This window comes from Netta rufina, assembly GCF_964035555.1.
Source record: "Netta rufina genome assembly, chromosome: 5".
NCBI lineage: Eukaryota > Metazoa > Chordata > Aves > Anseriformes > Anatidae > Netta > Netta rufina.
The window spans coordinates 5303613-5324264 of NC_140128.1; the positions used below are offsets into that span (position 1 = coordinate 5303613).

Below are 20652 nucleotides of genomic sequence, written 5' to 3' on the forward strand. Positions count from 1 at the left end.
GTTTTTGCTTGCTTTTGCATAACCAAATAATTCATACCTTTAAACTTTCATTCCCCCTTTGAATTTCTCTCAATGCAATGGAATATTGTAAAATGCAGAAGAACATATTCTAGATAACACCTGACTTGCTGACATCTTATCTGAGTTCACCAGACTCATGAGCCACAATAAATCACAGCAAAGACATACTGAAATAAAACCATTTTACCATTAATTTGAAACAGAAACAGGGTTATGCCCTGCAGGTGCAGTTGGTAAGGGAATTCGATGGATCTAGCGCCTTTGCCTGCAGGCAAGAACTTTTTGGCACCTTCCCATAAACCTCAGAGGGTTTCCCTTCAGCAACTGCCTTTTGAATAACTAGGCAGTGTGAAACGCTGTTCTGTTGTGAACAGCAGATGCGATCTTCGCAAGAAGGAAGTCTTATTACCTAGGCCCCCAGGTAGCGCTTTCACCACATGCTTGAGCTGTGCTATTTCCAGTGCTTCCCACAGCACGCTGTCAGTGCACTTCTTCTCCGGGTCCAAGTTAAACCTACAGTTAGATGCAATTCAAGAAAATTAATTAGTATCGACCTCTGCAGTGTATTTCTTCTTTTGGTGTGCGCAGAAACAAACCCACTAATAACAGGAATCATACACTAATGACATGCCACCTCTTACAGGTATAAATCCACTGAATTTAGCAGACTTGGGCAGCATTTAACATCTCTCATTCTGCCATCTCTCCTTTTAAATCCACTGTGTCCCTTTGCCCCTTAGTGACAAGGAAGTGCTAAACAGAACAGTCAAGCTTCATAGTGATTTATGAAACTCAAGTCTTCACTACAACTGAACAGATCTTGGATTTATGAACAGATGAATGTTATTTGTGCTTGCTGGGGCCCCAAATTGATAGCAATGAATGTAAATCTCATATCATATTAATATACAGAATGATAATCAGAAATAAAAGATTCAGTGGTATGGGACGCTGTTTTTAATGCTTACTGCTACTGTATGTGCTCTGAGTAACCAGTGATGGCCCTGAAATAAATTTTTGAATAGGAAAATTATTAAAACAAAGGTACACAGTCACCTTGTCATCTGACATAAATGACTCATGCTTTACTCAGGGAAGTTCAGGAGATAATCTTGGGATCTGTATTAGTTTCAAGTCAGCAAACTGCAGAAACCTCTATCATTTTCAGTGAACTCTAATGACTTTTCTTATAGAAACTATAACTGCAGGTGATGCGACTCTGTACTGAGGATTATACATGTACTGTTCCTTTCTAAGGTAAGTGACACTGAGATAGGGAGTGACATTTATTGGAAACCATGGAGCTTTTTTCCATGGGTTTTACTGCATCATCTTCTCAAAGAAGAAGGAAGAGGTGGAAAAAGAAAGTAAAGCATAAGCAAGGCGTTTGATCTCATAGATGAAAGAATATCTCAAAGACTAGAAAAGCAACAGGGGATAGAGGCTCCAAGATAAAACATCATCAAAACTGCATCAGCAGTTTTGTAAAAGTCATGACATGGGACGACGCAGATAGTCATTATTTGTCTATTGCTAGGGCTCAGTGCTTACCGGATTGTTCCGCTGAATAAAATAGGATCTTGGAGAATGATTGACAGCCTGGATCTCAACGTCTGTAAGGGGAGCTTGGCGATATCTATACCATCAATGATAATTCTTCCTATTCAAAAGAAAATGGAGAGTCTGCTGGACTGTTTATCACGCCACACAGCTGCTGGCAAAGACATGGCTCACTTTCAGCTTGCAATACATTACAGCAGGAACAGGCCTTGAATTGCAAATCCCTTTATTCACTAATGAAACAAGCTTTGGTTAAGCAGCATGCACAATTCTCCAAAGACTAAGACTCAGCTGTGAAGAATGTGAGGTAGACCTGTACTATGTTAAGGAATGGTTGGACACACGACTTATCTGCTTGACCATTAATAAAAATGTAGCAAACAACAAGGTAAGAGGTTACTTTGATTAAGGACTTGTTACTGAGGGAAACGGTCATTTCAGAAAGCCAAATTACTATTCTTTGAAAGTTTATCTTCAAGTACAACTGTCTGGCTTTGTAACCCCCAGTGGAGGAGTCTTCCAGACCCAGCGAATCCTCTCTATGCCTTGTGTGCAGATCCTTGCTTATCCCTGAACGCTTTTCTCCTTTTGTACTTTGCTCCTACTGCTGTGATTTAGCAGCACAAAAGGCTGTCTCCTGTCACTCCTGAACTCTTGCTTCTGTTATGTAGAGTGAGAATTTTTATTGATCCAGCACAGCTGTTAGATGACAGATGACACCGTACTTAAACAAGGCCGGAGAGCATCTCTCCGATTCAAGAAGCGCACTTCAAAACTGCTGCTCTTCAGGAAAGGAGTATCAACGCACCTTCAGGAACTAAGCTTGACACACACAAAAAAGTGTAATCTTACCCTCAAAAGTGTCAACCATTCTGAAAAATGCAAGAGAGAAGGAGGATTTTCCACTGCCTGTTCGGCCGCAGATTCCAATCTGTGACACAGAAAGAAGATGAATGTCAAGTGAGTGGAAATGGACAGTGTTTGTATTCGACATTTAGGATGGAGACACTATTCAAATCTACGTGATCATCCCGCACTCCTGACAGTTCGGTCAAACCGTACTGGCCGTAACAGCATCCCGAATTACAGTCTTTGTCTTTAATGGTCTGAGCATTTAGGGATAAATCAAGGCCAGTCCTATGTACAGAAACAAGCAGAGAGTGACATAGAGGAGCAGGAGGGCTGGCCAGTGCTGCCAGCAAAGCTTAGGATCTGGAGTTGGCCTTGCTGAGCAGGAAGGACACAGGCAAACAGGATTAGGGAGGAGAAAAACAACTGATAGAACAGCGACACAACCAGGCAGAAGAGCAAAGATGGGAATAACTACATGGGAACCACATGGGAATGATGGAAAGTAGATCTAACACGATAAGGGGTCGTTGTCAATTCTTTCATCACTGTGTGCTGACAGCAGTGTGCTGGGATACTAGGAAGTGGTGTGTAGTTCTAACTTCACATTGTAACAGACTCCTAAGCACAACAAACTAAAACACCCACAGATCCCTTTCCACTGCACTACATTCTTTTAGAGAAAAAAAATCTGTAATTCAGTCATTAAAACATAGTTGTTGTTTTTTTTTAATTATTTTTTTCCCCAAGTCTGTGGTTTCTATGATAAACTAGTCTATAAAGCTTTTCAAAATCAATTCAGTTATTTACCTTTTGTCCTGGCGAAATGTGGGCATTGACATGCTTCAGCACTGGCTTTAAGTTGCTGTCATATCGGACACTCAGGTTCTGGATTTGGATCTCGCCTCTGTCTGGCCAGTTCTGGGGAATCTGCGAGGAAGCTGTACCAGGAGCACAGGGGAACAAACACAACCACCCTCTCATGATGAATTCATCATCTCATTAAGTAATTTACTGAGTTATTCATGGTAATAGACTGCAAAATCATTAGTATTTCAGAAAGCTCTCTGCATGCTGCACAAAACTGCACTTACAAAGGAGCCCTTCATAATTTTCAGCTTCTGTTTTGAGAAGGCCATGGATTCTTTTCACTGCACCCAGCTGGATCTCCATATCAGCCAGGTTACGAACCATCCAATTCAGATAGTTAGACACCTGATGTAAAGCAAACAAATACTCCTAAATTCCAGGTTTTTAGCAGTTTGCATCATTCGACCAGCATGCACCTTATATTCCTGAACACTTGTTCAGCCTTAGTAAGCTGAAGTTGTGAATGAACTGCGTGGTACACATCAACAGGGTGACAGCAATGACTTCAGGTTACATTTCCTGACTGCAAAGCACAGAGAGATTGATACTATGGAGACCTACCAACAGCAAAGAGGAAAGAAAACAGTAAAGACAAGCAGAAAGACAACACTTGGTAACTAAAAAGGTTTGACAGTCTGGAATGATGTATTTGGTCATAATTACAACTGATGCACTGAAACAATATTGTTATTCACAATGGAAGACATTATAAAAATATGATGCAACTTGGCAATATTTGGACGACATAGTTGAACTACTGCTTCTGTGAATACTTTATCTAGAAAATGAAAAAGAGTACTCTCAAATACGTCAACCACTGAATGGAAATTGAAGTTAACACTTGGTTTCAGTGATGTTACAGTACCCATGGATAGATATACAGACACCTTCGATCTTGTTCATCTTTGCGCCCTGAAGAATTACAAAAAACTGTTTGGGAGAAACAAGAAGGGTCCTGAGATTCTTACCATAAGAGCATAGGTTAGTCCCAAGCCTACAAGTCCTGAAGAGAGTTTGCTATACAGGCAACTGGTAATAGAAGTGACAGCTGCTATGAGTACCACACATGCTCCAATGTACTCCTGAAGGAATATGAACAAGCTCCATCACTGTAAGTCTACAAATGATCAAAATGTTCTCATAACTTTGCATACCAAAACCCCAACCCATTGCACAGTTTGAAAATAGAGGCAGAAGACACCACATAACTCCTCTGACCCTGCCTGTGAATCCACTTGCATTGCCTTTAGCATAGCTGTGCTGTTTGGAGATGCTTTTGTACACAGGAGCTGCACCAGCACTCCTAATCTTCTGGCAAAGTCAACACAGGCATCTTAAGTATGTCATGGAGAAGGCTGAAACGATGCTGCTGCTGTTACCTGTGGTAGATGAGAGAAATGCTCACATGATCCTCTGTGAGCACAGCCTCTCTGTGGCTGAGGACAAACTGCTGGGAGGCACGGCAGTTGCTTCTGGGTGGCTACCATCACATTTATTCAGACAAGCTGCTCTTGCACAGCACGTAACTATTAGTTGGATTGCGTCTGCTAAGGATGGACTTTTGTCACTTTAATTAAAATCTTTAGTGATTTGACTTCTCAAAGACAAGACTTTGAGTAAAATTACGTAACAGACTAGAAAATGAACTTTGTTGGAGGGAAGTTGTTATTCTTCTATGTTTGTACTGTTTCGTGACACAGGTATTAGAGACAGAATTTGAGACTTCAGATCATCTGTGACTGAACATGTAAGACTAGTAAAATCTGATTATACTCACTAGCAGAATTCAAGTAGCAAAAGACATCAGCTAACATGGAGTCCAAAATGAGGAGGAGTAACACAAACTGTGACTTACTCTGAGCGCACATAAAAAGAGCCCACATTACCATTAGCAGCAGTACTGCACCTGTAGCTATCAAAGCCTGGTACAAATGTCATCATCTACAAGATAAAACTCTTCGACTGAATTTCAAATAATTATATTTAATAAATATTTTTTTATGCCAGTCCACTTTTCTAAGCATTCTGAGGAAATGAGCAACTGAGTATGTTTAGCATCCTTCAGATGACCCAAAACAGGCAAAAACCTGTCTGTATCCTTCTGCTTATTAAGAGAGCTTCTGCGATGTTGAAATGTTCCTGGGGGACTGACAACACAACGGCCTGCAGTGGCTAACAGTCTCACAAATGCATTCTGGCTGGCAACACAGCCAGAGCAACTCTCTGATCACTCTTCCATGCACAAAGGAAGAAATATGACCTTTAATAATTATTCCTGTCTTGGAGGAACAGCTGCAGGCTACAGGAAAAATTCATACTCCATTCAGTTTTCTGGATGGTTTGGGCACATGATCAGTACAGATATCTATCTATCTATGGCAAAGGTAGAGCCTCAGAACACAGATGAGGCTGGATAACTATGGGTAAATTCATCAGATTGCTTGGAATGAAGTTAAATCAATTCACGGTGTATACAAGAAAAAAAAAAGTACTTGCCATGCGAACTTCTAGCCATCGATTAGCAGCTGTAAGGAAAAGGGAAGCAATGTTGTTGGAATCTGTGTATTCAAGAAGCTTTTGTCGAAATTTAGCTTCATACCTGAAAGAAGAAAAACAAACAAACAAAAACAACAGAAAACAGTCAGGCCTTAGAATATTGGAAAAATAATATTTAATTCTGGGGGCCTGTGTTCTTGGGGAGTTTGACACAGGTTTAAGTCAGCCTGTCAGGAGTTCGGAGTGACATTGCTCATAGATTTGTATTAGACACATGTAAAGTGCCCTCAGGAGTAAAAGGAAGTTATTGCGCTGATGAAACTCTGTGTAGGACTTCTGATTCACAGGGGGCAGTTTCTAACTGCCTTTTACTACGTACTAACTGTAAGAAAGACAAATAAAACAAAATCAAACCAAAAACCAAGAGAAGCAACACGTGCGTGTACTTGTGAAAAGAAGTATTAGCACGTGCAGAATGTAGTTCCTCTTCTCAGTTTATCATATAAGCTAAGGTTTTAGAACGTATACTACTGTAGTGCCTAGAAATTGTAACCATTTTAAAAGCATAAACTCAGAGTACCTCTGGTAATGGCAGCCCTAGTGTTAATTACATGTTTGTCCTTCTTACTAATGACTGGAGCCCTTTGCAAAACAAAAGGCCAAGCATACGGTGCAACAAAAAGTAACAGAGTGGAAAGAACCATATTTTTTTTTTCTTCACAAATGAGCTAGCCACAAAACACAACATAAGATTAATGGCAAAAAGTTCTGTTTACAGTTTATTATAGAGGATCTGCACCCACTTATGATAAAAACTGCATGAATGAATTCTGCCTTGAACATAACAGATAAGGAAAGTGATTCCCAGCTCCATGTATTTAGACTGAGATCTTGGCAGGCATACAAGTCAACCAGACACTCCTTTAGCTGAGCCTATTTATTTGTACAGGTGTGAATTAATGTGATGTTAATAAAGTGTGGCAATAATTATGCCTAATAATAAAGGAGAAGGGTGGCACAGAAACCTTTTTCAGGGTAGTAACAGAAGCTTGAAGGCCTGAAGACCTAATTTATGCACCCAGAAGCTTGCCCTTTCCCCCCTCTATTACATTAGAAAATTTAAAAGAACTTGCTAACCTCTCTATAAACTTTGCCCTACTTACATCCTTTGATATTGTGCTTGCAGCAAGCAGTACTTATTTATAAACTCAGCTCCCTGTATACTGGTATGAAAGAAAGATGTGACAATGTTTTCATATAAACTACGCGGCTTAGAGATGCTTTCCGATTTGTCCACTACAAAGTATCTTAATCCTTCTTTTGAGTCCAGCATAATAAAGTTCTGACATAAATCATTTATCCTTTTCAGAAGAGGAAGTGCAAGTTTGTGGAAATAATTTAGCTGTTGACAACTCAGTTATGTGCCAAGACAGAACAGACATGTCTGCTGTATGCAATAGAAAATGGCTCTGGGAAGCCAGGGCTGGCTCCGACCGTGCTGGTGTGTTTGCACAGCGTAGAATGGTTGCTCCTGAAAGTGATGCACTAGCATCACCCAGTGCAGAGCTAGCGATCCCTGCCTTTCCTCAGGACTAATTACCATGTAGAAATGGCTGTACTGCTTCCAGAACCCATTCGGTCACGTTTAACTTTGGTATCTCCACACCATGAGACGTGACGTGATGTAGGTATGCCCTAAAGGATGCGAGGCATGCGTTATGAGTCAGGCATGAGCATGCACGTGGAAAGGCAGTGCAGACAGAGTTACCACTGGTGGGGGGGTACTGCAGAAATATCAGCGTTTCTCTTCAGAAAATGTCCCCAGATTACCAGTCTCTCCAAATACAACCCAGTCTGTGCAGAAACTTGCACATCTACATTTATCAATTACTTGGCACCAACCAGTACTTTCTGAAGTGCCACAGAGCACCTGCAAACTATAAATCAGGCCTGGGCATCTGCGTGAGGTGTATTTATAGCTGCAGCAGTAGCTGTCTTTCTGATCTCCCTCTGGATTTTTTGGTACATTTCTTCCCTTATGCATTCTGAGTAAGTGCAGGATGGAGAATTGCCAAGAGTAAGGACACTTCAGGAACAACTGGCACCTCCTAACTGTACGACGAGATTCCTGAATTAGTGTTATTTTTAGGGATGCTCAAGCTAGCAAGTCTGAACTCCACTCCTGCTAATATGTTAGGCAGCTCAAAAGCTTCACAGTCCTAAAAATAGCTGGGTTACCAGCTGATGCAGGAGGCTGGCAGGCAGATGGAATACAGAACCTACTGAAAGCACGTAGCTGTTTGGGCCAGACGCATGGCTTAGTGCAGGGTTTAAGAAAAAAAGAGGCACTGAATACAATTCTTTGACAGAGGAATTCATCTGAAGGTGACAGGAAGGATCAAGAGGTCCAAATGGCTGAAAATATTAGCTAGATAGCATTAAATATAACTTATTATATTAAAAATTGAAAATACACAGCCGTAATACCCTAAAGATCCTTTTGATAAAGTAAAAGCTTATATGGGTAAATGAGAAAAGCAACAATTAAAATATAAATTAAGTATCTTTAAAAGTGAACACAGGCACAGCTACAAACTAGAGAATAATGTTGGCTCTTAAGTTAAATGTATAATAACAGCAATTAAAATTGGAATTTTGCTGTTCTACCACTCTTTAGGCAGCTATCTTCAGCCAAAAAGAAACAAGATTTTACACCGGTTATTCTTTTATTGAGCTCCTGATATCCCGGTTAGAACTGTTTAAGAATAGTATAACTTTGTGCATGACTTCTATTATAAACTAAGATCTATAGGTTAAGAAAAATAAACATTCCTGTTTCACAGAGAGAACAGTATTAACTGGCAGAATGTGTAGACATCTAGATGAGATGGGTGTGGAAGACAGTTGACTGCATTCGAGTCAACTGGAAAAGACAAGAATAGCACTAGTGCAAAGAAAGCATCTGGTTAGCTCAGCAGTGGTAACTCCACTGGTGTCAGCGTGACTGCCGTTTTTGTAACTCAGATCCACAACTCAGGCATGTCATCAGGTATTCGTAGGCTGCTCCTGTGATCTTATGTAGACAGAAAAATGAATCAAAACGGGTGATAAAAGACTGTGTCTCCGAGTCACATATTTTCAAAACTGATATAAACAACCACATTTTCAGCTAGCAACCTGGAAAATAACTTAAGGTGTGCCTGTAGCTTCTGAAGTTGCTAGCCTGCACAGTTTATCTTACCAGGACATCGACCCATACACAAATTATTCTGGCATAACACGTTACTGCATATTAGTTGTTCCATGGAAACTGTCCAAACACAAGGTCTGCCACACCGCATGCTGCGGTAATTGCAAGCCAATTTAGCTTCTTAAATCACATTTGCCCACAAAGTTTTTTTCAGGCTGCGTGCGACTGTGTGGAGATTTACTGCAGGGCAGCTGACACACGTCAGTTTGTTTTTCTACAGTAACTCCTTTACATGCAAAATGCTTAGTGGTAAAGGTCCTTAGCGTTTCACAGTTTCCATTACTAGTGCTTTTGGGACTGTGGATTTCCAGATGATCCAAATGACAGATTCTTGTAGCTACACACTCGCAGAACAGCATCAGAGATGGATATTCAAAAGTGAGGTGATAGATGTTTTCTTATACAACTATACCTGAAGGCTCGGATGGTGGTCAGGCCTTCAACAGTCTCTGAGAAATGGGAGAGTAATGGTAGCTGAGTGCTGTCATCCAGCTGCTGCAGATCCCTGGAAAGGGTTATGAAAATAATTTTGTAAAAATCAGTCTTGTTGTGCAGTTAATCTCCTGGAGCAGTTTCAGAAAGTGAAAGGGAACAACATCAGCACAATAATTATATCTGTAACACTCAGATGCCTTGAAAGAAAGTGCTATAGGTCTCAGCAGGAAATGAAGTCCCCAGGAGGACTTTTCTGTTTAAATTTTGTTGCACATGACCCTGGAGTTCTGAACAGGTCTCTTCCTTCACCGCCTTTCCTCGTTTCTCCTATATTACTATGTCTTACATTCAGTTGTTTATTCATTTAAACACGATTCTGGTTCTATGCTGAATATGAATTTAATGGGACAGCTCCAGTTAAGAAGAAGGCAGAATGCAAATTCCTCGCTGTTCCTTCTCTGTCCTCAAATGACAGCACAACTTCACACTGAGCTAACAACAGAACTTACACACTCAGTAAATAAGAACCTGCACTAATCTTGCTTCTCAATTTCATGTTTTTCCGTCAAATCACTGGAAGCACATGTTGGGTGAAATTCTATTTGGTCTCAAGTCCTTCTAGCAGCAAGTACAATTGGTTGCAAAGACTCCCTCTTGATCAATGCAGAGATGAAGGAAAAAATGCAGTGTTGCTGCAAAGGCTTGTTGAGCACTACCATGTGGGGAGTAGCACAACCATAGGAGGAGAAACTCACAGATATGTCAGAAAATTTTCAACTTGTTAAAAACTCAAAGACTCCAAGAACAAGTGAGGATGTTCCTACATGCAGGAGCCACTGGGAACAACCATGGGCAGTACTGCTAGCAGGGTAAGGTAATGCTCCATTCTCCAGCCTCTCTCCCTGGTGCTACAGACCTCTGTTTCCACCTGGATGGGCAGGTGGAACACCATGTTCTCTGCTCTGTCACCACATTTCCTTGGACATGTCCATCATGCAGCCCTTGGGGAGGACAGAATATGTTGTATTTTTTGTTTCGTTATTTTTTGTTTTGTGTTCCATGAAATCTAAGAAACTTTGATCATGGACGAAGACCCTGCCCCTGCCTACCAGAAGGTTTGCTTGAAGAGCTGCAGACAGAAGGCACTTGTACAATGACACGTTTTCACTACAGTGGATTTGGCTTGCATTCAGACAGGGCCATGTCTTTGACAGGACCAAATGTAAAAATACACGTAAAGTTCCTTAGCACTGCAATTCTGCAACTGTGCATTGCAGACATTTCAGTTCCCAGAAGGACAATGGTCTGTGCCCTTACCGTGATGCGACTCGGAAGTACTTCTGGATGAAGTAACACATGATTGCAAGGGGAACCAGGGCAATGAGAAACATCGGCGTGACGTATGAAATTACAGCAAGAGCAGATACACACAGCAAGGTGGAGCGACTCAAGCACTCCAGGGTAGCAGGAATATGCTAGATAGATAAAGAAGCACACAGAGAAATAAACGCATAACATATCAAGATATCAACTAACATTATTTCATGTACTGGTCTCCTAATAACACAAGGAAAAAAAAAGGATCTGAAACACTAAACATACAGGTCTGCTTCTGAATTGACTGCTGGCTTTGGGAAAGCAGTGCAGTCTGCGGTAAATATGGGCAATTAGAATTTTACTCATTAATATTTCAGACCTTTTTCTCATTTCATTTTCTCATATGTCTCAAATTAATATGTTTACCCACTCATTAAAAAAGTAGATGCTCTTAATTTGGGGATATTAATATTGATCTACTTTCTCTTCCCTTTTCACTGAGATTGAAAAAAATTAAGCAAGGCCCCTACAGGGTATCTTAATCAAATAAGTGTTTTTTCCACTTATTATGTGCATTTAAAGATGAGGAATTCATCCTGAACCTAGAAAGTTGTGATGCAAACTGATATAATATTAAAAATTACAGATCATCAGTAAACTTCACTTAAATAACAGCGTAAGAAATGAAAATCCAATCTTTCAAACTGAGAAAAATAAGATACCTTGGGAGCTTGAATTTGTTTATTCAGTACCTGGTCAATGGTGTTGCAATCAGCTGAAAATCTGTTCAGTATACTTCCCAGAGGTGTTGTTTCAAAAAACCTGAAATGAGACAATGAATGGGAAAGGTTACAATACTGACATGAAAATATTTTTTTTTCTCTCTTTTAAGCTGTGCACTGTGCCATAGACACAATCAATCAATCAGTGAAGTTACTTATTTTTCGATGTTAACCATGGATTTCCAATAAAATGGCAGTCTTTACTGTACCCCAACGACAGCAAACATCTCCTCAGCTCCCTTTACTGCCTAAGAGCTGTAATCGTGTGATTTGCATAGAACAGAATACTTTCAGATTTGCAATCTGAACACTCTTCAGTTCATGAAAAGCACAAGCAAAATTCAATTGCAAGTCTTGCATTTTTCTGGGAACAGAAATGCATAAGAACAACTCCTGGCATAATACATTAAAAGGCCTTTCCTTTACATTTGCATATGCAAAATACAAACTTCATTATTGCTCTATAGTTAACTGTCCAATAGCTTATGCTGAATCTGAAGTTTGAAAAAAAAAAAAGGAAGGTTTTTAAAAAAGCAATAAAATTCTCCATATTTATACTTCCTTCATGAATTCTGAGTCAAATATTGGTAGCTTAAAAATAAGAAGGTCTTTTTCCTAATGTTCAGTAACAGTTGCAAGTTTGAATCAAGCTAAAACTTTAATGTGACAGCATTAGAAATAAAACTTATGCAGGGCAACAAAGGCCTTTACTGCTATCTGTGCAATCCCAGCGTACACTACTGATGCCTGTGATGACACTTGTCTAGCTCATTATCTTTGATGGGCTTGCACAATCATTGCCTGGCAGTAAATATTTCCAGTGATTAAGATTATGACGCACACTCTGTATGAACTGTACAACATATTCATCAATAATTGTGTTTTCTCCTTAATTAAAAACAGCAAAGAGAAATGAAAGATGCTAGGAAGTTAGTATCTGAAGTCACAGTCAGACAGGAGGGGCACTTGACTTATTGTCCAGGAACTTGAGCAGCCTGGAAACCATTTTCCAAAACTGCTCCGTAGTTTGGTACCTGGTGATTATCAGTGATGCATTATAACATGTGATTCAGAGTCGCTTCATACTACAAATGGTGCTTAGAAAGACTGCCTTGAACTAAGGAATACAGAATGCCTACAATACAGTTTGTATTATAATCAGAGGAATACCTCATTGGTGCCAGAATGATCTTATTTAGTAAAGAAGAGTGCAGCTTTTTGGTGACTTTCAAGCCAGTCCACTCCACCGCTATGGATGTGACAAGACATAGTACAATTCCAAGACAACAGAGAATGCTGAAAATTTTTGAATAAGGAGAATGGTTGAAAATCTAAAAAACAAAGAAAGAACTACCAATTATTCAATGTAAATTATGCTTTAAAATTACTGTAAAAACACAAATGCAGAACTGAAAAATAATGCAAGCAGTAAATCCTTCTTCCTTCCCCAAATCCTCCCTAACTTAAGTTGCCAATGATTTTCACCCATGTTAAACCACAATTTGTTAATCCTTCAGAGAGGGGAGCGCTTGAATGAAAAATGAGAGAAATTAGAAATTTAAAATCACAGAATACTATAAAAAAGATTGAGATTTTTTTTGGTAATTTCATCTGAAGGAACAAAACACATCTTCAAAGCATTTATTACAGCTTGGGGGTTGGGTCTCATCTTTGAAAGAGAATAGAATACAATAGGTTTTATTTTGAAATTTTAATTTCATATTCAAACCCAGCATCAATAAAACATCTTTTAGAGATGAAAAGAATGATTCCAGTGAAATCAAACAAAAACCTCCAAACATTCATGCGAGATTACTGGAGGCACAAATTTCCTGTAAACAAAGCAATCCCAGTTCTAATAAAAACCCTCTGCTATTACTTTGTAAATACAGAGTACCCTGCTAGGTAACACCAGAATCAGTTCCATGTGAAATTCACACAAAGAACAACCAAAATAGTGTGCTCATCATAAAAATCTGGTTTACCATATATTCCAAAACTCGAATAGCAGGGAGAATGCTGCAGTACAGGAGAAAGACAAAAGACCTGCAATATCAAAATCACTTTAGAGTCCAAGGTCTAGGCATATCAGTCAAATGATGAAAACGTAGGAGAACAGAAGAACAACAATGAACAAAACTTAATTGTTAGCTTTATTGCACTGTGTTCCCAAACATGCATTAACCTTCAAAATGATTTTGAGCAATAAAGCCACTCCAGTGTGGAATATAGCGTGTTGCATACAAACCTTGGAGTAGATTCTGGCAGTGGGAGATCACCACTGGTTAAGTCACAGAAGAAAGGTGAAAGAGACTTGACATACCTCACACTGAGAGCAGTTTTTCATCTCTGGGTCCCTTTCCTCAGAAATGGCGTCTGAGGTCCATCGTGCCAGGCAGTAGTCAATGGCGACCATCACCGTGTGCTTCAGCAGCTGGGACAGAACCAGCAGTGGCAGGAGGAGGATTCCTGCTGCACTGAGGTATTTTCCACAGGCTCTCCAGGGCATCTTTGCTCTCTGATGAAGCACAGAGGACAGGTTGTCTTCATCATCACTTTCTGTTACTTCTTCTGCAACATGCCGGAAAAAAAAGTACAACCTCACTGATTTACTCTCACAGACCTTTCATTGGAACTGGCAAGTGGCAGCCACAGAAGATGAGTTATAATAAAAGATAAAGAATGGCTTAAAATGAAATTATTTACTCAGGCAAACACATATGATTTTGCTAAAGTTAGTAGTAATACATGGTAACAAGACACAAAAAAATGTTTTTTCAGTTTAAAACTGTTAACTTGATTAAAGAAATGCATTTTTTTTTCTAGGTAAAACCTTAAACAAGTGTGCTCAGCTACTGATAGGTTTGATGCTCACCCAACATACCAACATAAATTATTCAATGTTAATTCATCTCTTTTTACCAAATTGTGTTCAAGTACAATAAAAAACCCTCAGAAGTTTGACAGAAGCTACAACTTCTGAATGCTCAAAACATTGTAGTCTAGACGTAAACTCATGACCCACCTAAAAAACAATTCTCTTGCCAGTTTACAAGTTGTTAATTCATTCTAATATAATTTAACTATAAAACAGTAACGAATTGGTACTGGGCCTAAATGGCCTTTTACCTTCATCTTCTTCATCGTCTTTCAGCAGAGCTTCTCGGGAATACATAGTCCTCCGGAGATTCGTTCTTTCCAGAACAGTTTTGCTTTCAATTATAGTCTCCTAAAAAGGAAGGGCTAGTGTGCTTTCAACCAGAGAATTAATCAAAAAATTACTAACTGTAAAAAAAGCTTTTCAATCAGAACATCAGTTAAAAGTAGTGAGAATCTTACAGAAGGCAGTCATAAGTGACTGATATCCCACCACTATGTAAAACCAAAGGGCATAAATTATATAACTGACATTAATTTCACGTTGTCAGTCCCAGCACTCTCAGAGTCTTGGGTTCCTAACTTGGACAGATATCCCTGCATTACAAGAACTAAGATGAACATCTAATTAATTTTGTGTTGTAGTATTAAAGAGATTTGGGATTTGGAGGGCCTATTACAAGCACATCTGGAAAAATTTCACCTAATAACATAAATTCAAGTGTATTTTATAGAAACAGTTGTCAGTATCACACATTACCAATGCTTTTCCCCTAAAATAGCCCAATTTAATATTCCTTAGACAGGAATATTTTGATAGGACTTCACTATAAGAATAAGCCAGAGTTAAAAATATCAAGGAAGTGTGAGAAGTCCAGATGCAGGAATTTTATCTTACTAAATAAAAGATAAAGAAAATGGTAACAGTAATAATACATTCATACTAAGTCAGAAATCACACACAGAATGTCAATCCTGACTAATGTTTTCAACCTAAAAAAAAACCTGTCACATTTTTTCACAAATGTTAATTGCCTAGCTCATCAAAAACCTTCTCCAGCTCTTGGTCTTGCCGATTCATTAGTGTCTTCCAGTGTTCGAAAAGCTCAGTCTCAGATTTCTGAATGTCCTTGAGCGTTCCTTCTCTCTGGATGTTGCCATCCTTCATTGCAATTATCTAAAAAGTTAAAAACAGAAGTTGTGGAGTCACATATATCTCTATTTCTTTTAAGGATATGTTGTGCGTGGGCAGAGTTTCTCTTTTACAAGAATACTTCTACGAACAAATTAGTCTTTTAAAAACAGATAGTTATCTTTCAACTTTATCCCTTTTACTTAAGGTGCTGCAAAACCAGAAGCTTCCTGCGCTCCGGACTTTCTGAAAGGAAGGTTGCTTTTAAGTAAAAAAAAAGAACGGTGTCCTCTTCAGCAGACAGGAGAATGCATTAGTCTTTCTAAATACAAGTCATTAGCAAGATAAGATTTTAGAGTTCTCTTACCTCCTAAAAGGACAAGGCTTTTAGCAACACACTGTGCGCAATAAATTTTGCCCTTGTTCAGGCAATTAGAAATGAGCATGCTGGCTCCACCGTCTGTTTGATATCATGGACTTGATAAGGAAAAGCTAGGGATTTTGAATCCCTAAAGCTTTTAAAAGCATAAATGGTAGACACAGTCTGAAAAAAAAATAATTATATATGCAAGACAAGGTCTGAAGGGTGTGGTTTCCAGGTTTATATCAGTGCAACCACATTATACACGTAATGTAACTAACTTAACTTTAGATCTGACAAGGAGAATTGGAAAATGAGGCGTGTGGATTGTAAACTCATGTGACATCATTAGAAAATGTTTAATACAGTGTTTATTTTTCTCTCTCCCTGGAAACTCAGAAATTTCAATGGAAGAAAAAAAAAAAAAAAGGAATATATTCCATTTATTGCTGAGAATTTGCACCAGAGGAAAGGAAGAAAAGCAAATGGATCTTTTTGTGGTCTGTTTATTCAGGAACCCCCTGATTGAATAGGACCCTAAATTCTTCTGAGGATTTTGCTATGAAGCTTTAGAAAGGCTGTCACACATACTTCAGATTATATTTTTGTTTAGAATTCCTTAAAGTAAAACAGAAGAAATTATTCCTGCTGTACCACATTGCGTAAAACTTTCTAAGACTTAATGAGACCTTTGCTTTGGAAAAAAAAACAACACTGAACTCTCTCTTAATAAGCAATTATTAATTATAAACTTAATTAATGCAAACCTTTCCTATCCTACAAGCTGTTTGGAACAGTTTATTTCATAACACATTACTGAAACCCAGTTAGAAGATACAAACATTCTCCATTGAGTATCTCACATAACAAGAGCACCTAGAAATAAATCTGACATTTGGAAAAGAAAATGAGAAAGATTATGCTGACACAATACCACAGTTGTGCATATTGAAAAAAAGAATGCTGACAATTAAAAAAGAGGAAGCTGAGCCAGAACCTGAAATGCAGGGGAAGAAGACAGAAAATTCCTTTATTCTGAGAGATGCTAACAGCAAAAGCAGAACTGTGTTGAGAACAGCAGTAATTCTTACAGGTGTACAACTGAGGGACAAGGTCACAGAAGACACCATAAAGGATAAATGCTTCCCACCAAAAACACGACGAGAGCAAGATTAATGTCTATCTGCAACTTTACAGCAAGGCAATATGAAGAACAGAAAGCAGCTGAAATATGGTTATTGCTTGAGACAGAATAACTGCTGCTATAGTCTGTGCAAGCTGCAAATGACAGAGAATCCCTGCTAGGAGGCATAACTGCAGTAATCAATCCTTGTGGGCAAGAAAACTTCTGATATGGGCTAGATAACTGTAGGGGAAGTAAGTACAAGGCCAGTGTGAACCAAAGAACTAAAAAAAAATAAATCCAACAAACCAAACAGCCTTATCCTATCTGATTTACTTCATCTTAGACATTTGCAACAGCAAAGTGTTAAGAAAGCATACCCTCATTTTTTTTTTTCTGTAAACTACAACATACAACAAAGAAACCTAACAAAACACCTGAGAAATAACCATTTCTTAAAAGTTTGTCAACATGCAAAAAGGAAAATAGTCGTTACTGTTATCTACTGCTACCAAATGCATGGAAGTACTCTTTTTCCTTGAATTTCCCTAACAGCTCACTGACCATCAGAGCACCTTTTGCTGTGACACCACAGACAACTTCATAGTAACATTGCAGCCAGAGGCAGTTCATTATGTTACTCCAACATTTCACCATTTTGAGATGAAAAGTTTTCCAATATAAGAATTGCTTTTGGATACTTGATGTATTTTAAATGTGGCCCATTTTCATCAGATTATTAAGTATCAGTTTGAGGAAAATCAGACCTGTTTAGGTGTTCTGTAAAATGGGAATTCCAAAATTATGGCACCCCAACCCTCCTGGCTAACTTTCAAAAGACCTGGGTTATGCCAAGACATCTTCTCACTAAACTACCACTTGGTAGAAAGATGAAGTGAGAGCCTTGTGTGTAGCAGAAGACGTATTTGTGACACTCTCCTGCCTCCTAAAAAAAAAAAAAGGGAAGAACATTCTTACCCAGTCAGCGTGGGGCAAGTACTGCAGCTTGTGAGTTACTAGAACGACAGTGCGCTTGTCTTCCCGTAGCATTTTCAGGATCCCTTCTTGCATGAGATGGTCACTCAGGTGGATATCCAGTGCAGAAAATGGATCATCCTGTCATGAGGAAAACAGGCCAGCTTTTGGAGTCAACATTTATAGGATTTAAGGAATCTTACGGCTTTTAATACCAGTAAAACCAGTTAGATCAATATAGAAAATTTTAAGAGGTTATCAAAAGATCAAAATTGTTCTTTGGAGCAGTTTTCTTAAGATACCTAACAACAGACCTTGAGCTGTCCTTTTCACAGCAAGTACTGCACAATGACATACAGTAACGTTAGTTGTGTAAATGCCATGATTTCCTGAGCCTTTCTGGGAACTGCTCCTCTCAAATGCCCACGTAACTGCAGCATGTGATTTCTGTTAGACTGAAGACAATGGAGCAACATGCCCTGATATTACCCAAACTGCTTCAGGGATAGTGACAAACAGCAGATTTTTATTTTCTTTATACGTATTTCCTTCTGATTACTTTTTATTATTACTATTATTTTTAATCCATATAATTGAAATCTATTAACAAAGCATCACAAAAGGAAAAAGCTTGGTCTCTGATGATCCTGCTCAGATACTTCATTTATGCCTATATTACCCTCATCTTATTAAAGCAATGAATATGCAATTAATTTAGGAATAAACAAATCTGTACTACATTTTGTGAAACTTCTTTTTTTTTACTTAATCCTATTTATATGAAATTATAAAGACATAATTTCTGCTTGCACTACTGATAATGGCTGTAGGATTTACTTAGTATTAGTATTTCATGTTATGTTATGCTAATACTAGAATTTATTAAAAATCATTTTTTGTTTTCTTTTGTCCAGGTATTTGCTGAAAATGTAGAGTTGAATTTGGGTAAATTCTTCTTTCTTTGACTGAAATCATCAAAATGATGATGACTTAAAATAACTAGATGTTTTCAAGTACTAATATACAGGATTCCTGATTATTTTTGAACGATTAACTGGAAAAATAAGCTTATTTGTAAATGCTTTTGTATTGTCAAACCATCAGAGAGTCTGCTACTATGATATTATTGAGTGTCCTGTACAGAAGTTCTGTTGTAAAGTAACAATGGAAAAAAACAAGTTAGGGTCCAATGCCGGCCCTTGCAGCATCCAGCTGTTCTCAGCCTCTGCGTTCTCATCACTGCCTGAAATGCCCTGCCTGTGAAGCATCACATCACGATCAGCCCAATTACAGGGAAAGCTCTATCTAAGTAACCTCCCAGACTTTTAGGTATGACTTCAAATATGCACAGCTAACTAATCCCATGTAACTCTCATGTCTGGTTGTCATAAAAGCTGGATTCAAAGCTCCTTGGAAACAGGGTTTAAGAAGGAAGTCCTAATTGGAAAGCCAGCAAGCTCACTAGTAGAGACTGCGTAGGATGCATCTGTTTTCCTACCTACTAGGCTTTCAGAGACTGCTCTCATTCCTTTTTCCCTAGTACTTCTATTGAAGTTTGGGCAGGATATACAAAGAGCAGTTCAGGGTGGGAAGAAAGCTTAGTTTGTTGCAGAACGGAAACACCTTTGACACAGGCCAACATTAATTTACGCCTGAGACAGTTTAGGAATTTTATAAATACTGCTGAGACCATTTAATTTTTGGTAACAAAAATAAGTACAAGACTCAAAAAGAAACTTCAACAGACTGAGAGGGAAAGCATCAACATTTCAATTTATATGATAATATCCACCTGTCTGCAGCATTTGCAGAATTCTTCTTACCTGCAGTCTAGCTAACAACGGCTATAAAATAAACAGGGGGCATTTAGCGCAGCTCAGTGAAGCACAATGTTCAGTGTGTGTTACCCACGAAATACTCTAAATGCTTACATCTTTTGCTTCTGTTTGCAGCATAAGCATACTGGCACCTACTCACCAAGAACACAACATTTGTCTGCTGGTAAAGTGCTCTCGCTACACTGATACGTTGGCGCTGCCCTCCAGACAGATTAATTCCCTGGAGATAAGCAAGAAAAAAAACACACAATCAATCAATTATAAAAACATTAACAAAATTTTCATATTCTGATTGAATTATCTAGGAAAAAAAAAAAAAAAAAGATTTTTTTTCAGAAATGTGGGCCTGCAATTCAGCTAGGAGCATAGTGTACTAATTGTTAGAGAAGCCAGAGGACTGTGAGCTCCATACATAACAGGGGGTGGGAAACGTGTAATGGCTTGTGGTGACACAATGGTGTAGGCAGCATAGATGTTCTGTAGGCAGTCTAAACTAACCTTCTACTCAAAAGTTCCAGTCTGAAGTCTGACTAACCTATTTTTATTTTATGCTTCTATTTCACCACGCTGTATTAGTTCCATTGTATACTGTATGTGTGCCACAGCTACTATAGCCAGTCATTGTGAGCTGTGAGATCAGGCCACGCTGAGATGAACATTATGTGCTTGCTACTGCACTTGTTTTGTGCCCTTAGTCCTGCTACCACCCTGCTAAAAGTTACTCATCCTTCCTATGATCCGGGCGCAGCTTCACAAGCACCTTAAG

At 38.8% G+C, this 20652-nt stretch overlaps 1 protein-coding gene across 1 annotated transcript in view; it reads right to left on the bottom strand.

Moving 5' to 3' along the window:
• Nucleotides 1-20652, bottom strand: part of ABCC8 (ATP binding cassette subfamily C member 8) — a 75142-nt gene that overhangs the window by 5155 nt on the left and 49335 nt on the right. Inside the window, exons 21-36 of the mRNA XM_084287389.1 lie at nucleotides 20026-20106; nucleotides 18052-18189; nucleotides 15509-15634; nucleotides 14710-14809; nucleotides 13904-14151; nucleotides 12751-12911; nucleotides 11551-11620; nucleotides 10799-10956; nucleotides 9459-9551; nucleotides 5797-5899; nucleotides 4269-4382; nucleotides 3525-3645; nucleotides 3241-3371; nucleotides 2434-2512; nucleotides 1573-1681; nucleotides 431-534 (exon numbers count right to left, since the gene is read on the bottom strand). Of these exons, the coding sequence (XP_084143515.1) occupies nucleotides 431-534; nucleotides 1573-1681; nucleotides 2434-2512; nucleotides 3241-3371; nucleotides 3525-3645; nucleotides 4269-4382; nucleotides 5797-5899; nucleotides 9459-9551; nucleotides 10799-10956; nucleotides 11551-11620; nucleotides 12751-12911; nucleotides 13904-14151; nucleotides 14710-14809; nucleotides 15509-15634; nucleotides 18052-18189; nucleotides 20026-20106 (1936 nt within the window). The remainder of the gene's footprint in view (nucleotides 1-430; nucleotides 535-1572; nucleotides 1682-2433; nucleotides 2513-3240; nucleotides 3372-3524; nucleotides 3646-4268; nucleotides 4383-5796; nucleotides 5900-9458; nucleotides 9552-10798; nucleotides 10957-11550; nucleotides 11621-12750; nucleotides 12912-13903; nucleotides 14152-14709; nucleotides 14810-15508; nucleotides 15635-18051; nucleotides 18190-20025; nucleotides 20107-20652) is intronic.